The sequence below is a fragment of the Poromitra crassiceps genome (genome assembly GCF_964638095.1).
Source record: "Poromitra crassiceps genome assembly, chromosome: 28".
Classification (NCBI taxonomy): Eukaryota; Metazoa; Chordata; class Actinopteri; order Beryciformes; family Melamphaidae; genus Poromitra; species Poromitra crassiceps.
Genome location: NC_139651.1, coordinates 16,783,019 through 16,788,018, shown reverse-complemented (window position 1 = coordinate 16,788,018; position 5,000 = coordinate 16,783,019). Strand labels below are relative to the sequence as shown.

General features: G+C 46.5%; 1 protein-coding gene across 1 annotated transcript in view; it reads left to right on the top strand.

Moving 5' to 3' along the window:
- Nucleotides 1-5,000, top strand: part of ntrk3b (neurotrophic tyrosine kinase, receptor, type 3b) — a gene marked incomplete at both ends in the record, with an annotated part of 319,611 nt that overhangs the window by 287,000 nt on the left and 27,611 nt on the right. Inside the window, one exon of the mRNA XM_083662110.1 lies at nucleotides 1,531-1,774. Within this exon, the coding sequence (XP_083518236.1) occupies nucleotides 1,531-1,774 (244 nt within the window). The remainder of the gene's footprint in view (nucleotides 1-1,530; nucleotides 1,775-5,000) is intronic.

The window sequence follows — 5,000 nt, the reverse complement described above, 5'->3', positions numbered from 1 at the left end:
GTTTCAGCTCAATTCCTGACTAACTTTGTGGAAGGAATGTGCTGTATGTAAAATGAAGGAGTGTGCTGCATACATGCTGTAAAACCACCATGGATGTTACAGTACCTACCTACCAACAATTAATGACAAAACACAGGACAAACACCTCCAAGTGTACCGTGGCGATTATAGATACGATAAAGGTTACAGCCAACTTGGTCATATTTCTGACGGTCTCTCTTTCTGCCGATCACCCTCAAAGTAGAGCAAATTATGACTTTTGATACTTGATTTTGGTACTGGAAGGAACTTTGAGTTAAAGTCAGGCCAGGTTAGTTTCTGCAGTGATGACATGCAATAGTATGAATTAATACACAGGACAAGATGTTACTATCCCTTGTGCCAAAATCCGAGGAAAAACACATTTAGAAGCCCAATCCAGAATAAAGCAAGCTAACAGGCTAACAAACTAATAAACAAGACACAAATCACCAGTTACCTACCCTAGCCAACAGCAGTATGAAGCATGTCATTGGGGTTTTTCAAGTGGGCACCTTCCTTCACCGATGTTTCGTTAAATTAGGCCCACGACACCTCAAGAAGGCTTAACGGTGTAATCCAGCGTCCTGGAAACACCCCCCTCCATGCTACCACCGCACAACTGCATATTACCTCACTATCTTAGCCTAGCTATCCAGGTCGGTTCGGTATGACATTCCTAACTACACCACCACTGTCAATGATTCAGCCCTGTTGATGCGGACCGTTAATCATGACCAACAACAAAAGCAATCAATCAGTATGTTAAGCTGCATTATATTACTTCATGAATCTGAAAACCTAAAAATGTATAAAAACGGCTCTTATGAAGCTCCATTATTAATATCACTAGTTTTCCATAATCTATTTTAGGTTAGGCTAGATTAAAGGAACACTGCCCATTTTCAACCAGCTTTGTATCATTAGAACATCAGTAGTATATCAGAAAACTGTAAACGGTTTTGAAGTCTGTCATTTAATTTGACAGTTATTGAGTGTTAAAGTGTGGACCAGTGACATCACTGGTCCACACTAACTCAAATTAATAACTCATTAACTCAAATCAACTCTCAATAACTGTCAAACTAGATTAGATGAATGACTTCAAAACCGTTTACAGTTTGAGAGTTGATTTGAGTTAATGAGTTATTAATTTGAGTTAGTGTGGACCAGTGATGTCACTGGTCCACACTAACTCAAATTAATAACTCATTAACTCAAATCAACTCTCAATAACTGTCAAATTAAATGACAGACTTCAAAACCGTTTACAGTTTTCTGATATACTGTACTACTGATGTTCTAATGATACAAAGCTGGTTGAAAATGGGCGGAGTGTTCCTTTAAGTTTATTTGATATGGACATCACAGAGCATTGGAGATGTAACATACATGTATGCACAACAACCAGATACACAGTGTTGAGTGTTTATAGCGGAAGGCTAATTTTCAACACCTGTCCACAGGCGACTTTTTACATGACTTCATGTTTACGTTTTGGTTCTGACCCAGAGCCCACGGTCCTGACGCCATGATCCTGGTGGACGGCCAGCCGCTGCAGTCCAACGGAGAGCTGGGCCTCTCCCAGATGCTGCACATCGCCACCCAGATCGCCTCGGGCATGGTCTACCTGTCCTCCCAGCACTTTGTCCACCGAGACCTGGCCACGCGCAACTGCCTGGTGGGCAACGGCCTGCTGGTCAAGATCGGAGACTTCGGCATGTCCCGGGACATCTACAGCACCGACTACTACAGGGTGAGGAGGGAGCCTCTCTGCTCTGTTCTGTTCTGCATGCTATTCATTTGCCAGTGAAATGAGTTGTCTCTACACGCACGTTTCCCCAACGGCGCTGAGAGATCAGCAGGTCTCCGGAGCTCAGAGCGCTAGCTGAGTGTGTGTCTACAGTACAGTGGATTTAGAAGCAGCAGGTTGGTGATGGTGATGAGTGGGCTCTGATAGCAACAGACGTACCTTTCCTTCAATAAGGTAATCATTGTTAGCATCATTTTAGAGTCATTCATCCACAGTCATGCTGTGGATCTGGTATCATATGTTGATATTATATAAAATAGTGTAGTGTTATATACTGTATATATATATATATATATATATATATATATATATATATATATATATATATATATATACTGTATATATATATGCTTATGATGCTTATGATGATCCAATGAGTGTTCACAGAGTGGTGCATATTCTAATTGACTGTGGTTGCACCACCCTGCTTCAGAGGGTGGAGGTGACTCACCTCCACCCTCTGAAGCAGGGTGGAGGTGAGTCAACCTTCCCTGGATTGTCTTAGAAGACGGAGTCACAGCTGAGTTAGCAGGCGGGTACCGCGCTGATAGGACTTAATGAGGATCAGTTGATTGTGCTTGTCCGAACAATTATGAGACTAATACTGTGTGTGTGTGTGTGTGTGTGTGTGTGTGTGTGTGTGTGTGTGTGTGTGTGTGTGTGTGTGTGTAAGTGGTGCGTGTTGTGACCATCCTGTCCACTCAAGACAGACACAGAGAGCAGGTTTGAACAGATGACAGGGCTACAGGGAGTGTGTGAGCTGGCTTGTGTGTGTGTGTGTGTGTGTGTGTGTGTGTGTGTGTGCGTGTGTGTGTGTGCGTGTGTGCGTGCGTGCGCGTGTATGTATGTGTAAACATAAAGTAGGTTACTTTATACATAATATTAATTCCAAATAAAATGACGTGCATAGGGCATGCGTTTTCTTTTCTATTATCAAAAAAAGTAAAATGGAATTTTTAAAAAATCCTTGAAAAAGAAAAAGAAATGATGATAACATTTTGTTGACTGACTCATAACATTTTAATTAATGCTGCTGACAACTGAAATTATCGTTCGCTATAGATACAGTCGGCCTGTCTGGGGAAACGCCCACAAAATGTTACTTCCGTTTTAGGGGGGGATTTCGCCCACGCTGACCCACGCGCCTATGATGAGACATCGCCTGAATGTATAGGCCTTTTCTCAGATCAAATAAAATAGTTAGTAATAGTAGTATAAGTAATAGTAATTAAAACTCCTTTAACGTGTTGCTTGCTGGCTCGTAGCAGTGAAGCTGCAGCCTGAAATGCAATGTGCCAAGTGTCTCTCCACCTTGCAATGCAGCCAGAACCTGCGCGTAATCTGAACAGACATCCATACACTCCTCTGCTATCCTCAATGCTTCATGGACTTCTTCCATTTAAATGGACCTGTAATCTGTGCCAACCACACTTCTATCAGCAGTAGATCAAAGGCCATGGCCAAAGTAAAAGCAGCCGCGACCCAGTGCCCACAGCGCTCCCTCTGCTGGCACACTGGAGACAGGGCAGGCTACCTTGGCCAGGTCAGCCGCTCTGGATAGATTTAGCTGAAATCATTGATGAGGACCCAGGCCTGATGAGGATTACGCAGGCCCTGATGAGGACTACGCAGGCCCTGATGAGGACTACACAGGCCCTGCTAAGGACTAAGCAGGCCTTGATGAGGACTATGCAGGCCATGATGAGGACTATGCAGGCCCTGATGAGGACTATGCAGGCCCTGATGAGGACTATGCAGGCCCTGATGAGGACTACGCAGGCCCTGCTAAGGACTACACAGGCCTTGATGAGGAATATGCAGGCCATGATGAGGACTATGCAGGCCCTGATGAGGACTATGCAGGCCTGATGAGGACTATGCAGGCCTGATGAGGACTATGCAGGCCTGATGAGGACTACGCAGGCCTGATGAGGACTATGCAGGCCTGATGAGGACTACGCAGGCCTGATGAGGACTATGCAGGCCCTGATGAGGACTACGCAGGCCTGATGAGGACTACGCAGGCCCTGATGAGGACTACGCAGGCCCTGATGAGGACTACGCAGGCCCTGATAAGGACTACGCAGGCCCTGATGAGGACTACGCAGGCCCTGATAAGGACTACGCAGGCCCTGATGAGGACTATGCAGGCCTGATGAGGACTACGCAGGCCCTGATAAGGACTACGCAGGCCCTGATGAGGACTATGCAGGCCCTAATGAGGACTATGCAGGCCCTGATGTGATGAGGACTATGCAGGCCCTGATGAGGACTACGCTGGCCCTGATGAGGACTACGCAGGCCTTGATGAGGACTACGCAGGCCCTAATGAGGACTACGCAGGCCTTGATGAGGACTATGCAGGCCCTAATGAGGACTACGCAGGCCTTGATGAGGACTACGCAGGCCCTAATGAGGACTATGCAGGCCCTGATGAGGACTACGCTGGCACTGATGAGGACTATGCATGCCTTGATGAGGACTACGCAGCCCCTAATAAGGACTACACAGGCCTTGATGAGGACTACACAGGCCTTGATGAGGACTACGCAGCCCCTAATAAGGACTACACAGGCCCTGATGATGACTACGCAGGCCTTGAATGAGGACTATGCAGGCCCTGATGAGGACTATGCAGGCCCTGATGAGGACTACGCAGGCCTTGATGAGGACTATGCAGGCCTGATGAGGACTATGCAGGCCTGATGAGGACTATGCAGGCCTGATGATGAGGACTATGCAGGCCAGGCCCTGATGAGGACTATGCAGGCCCTGATGAGGACTATGCCGGTCCTGATGAGGACTATGCAGGCCTTGATGAGGACTATGCAGGCCTGATGATGAGGACTATGCAGGCCCTGATGAGGACTATGCAGGTCCTGATGAGGACTACGCAGGCCTTGATGAGGACTATGCAGGCCTGATGAGGACTATGCAGGTCCTGATGAGGACTATGCAGGCCTGATGAGGACTATGCAGGCCTGATGAGGACTAGCCTGATGAGGACTACACAGGCCCTGATGCTGAGGCTGCGTTAACTCCTCCTCCCTGTATTTCTTGGCTAAAATGACCAATAATGACACATAAATGTGATTTTAGCCAATTTGAATACAATTCAAATTGTGCTTAGAGGGAAATATTTTCACCTGATTTTATGACCGGAGAGATG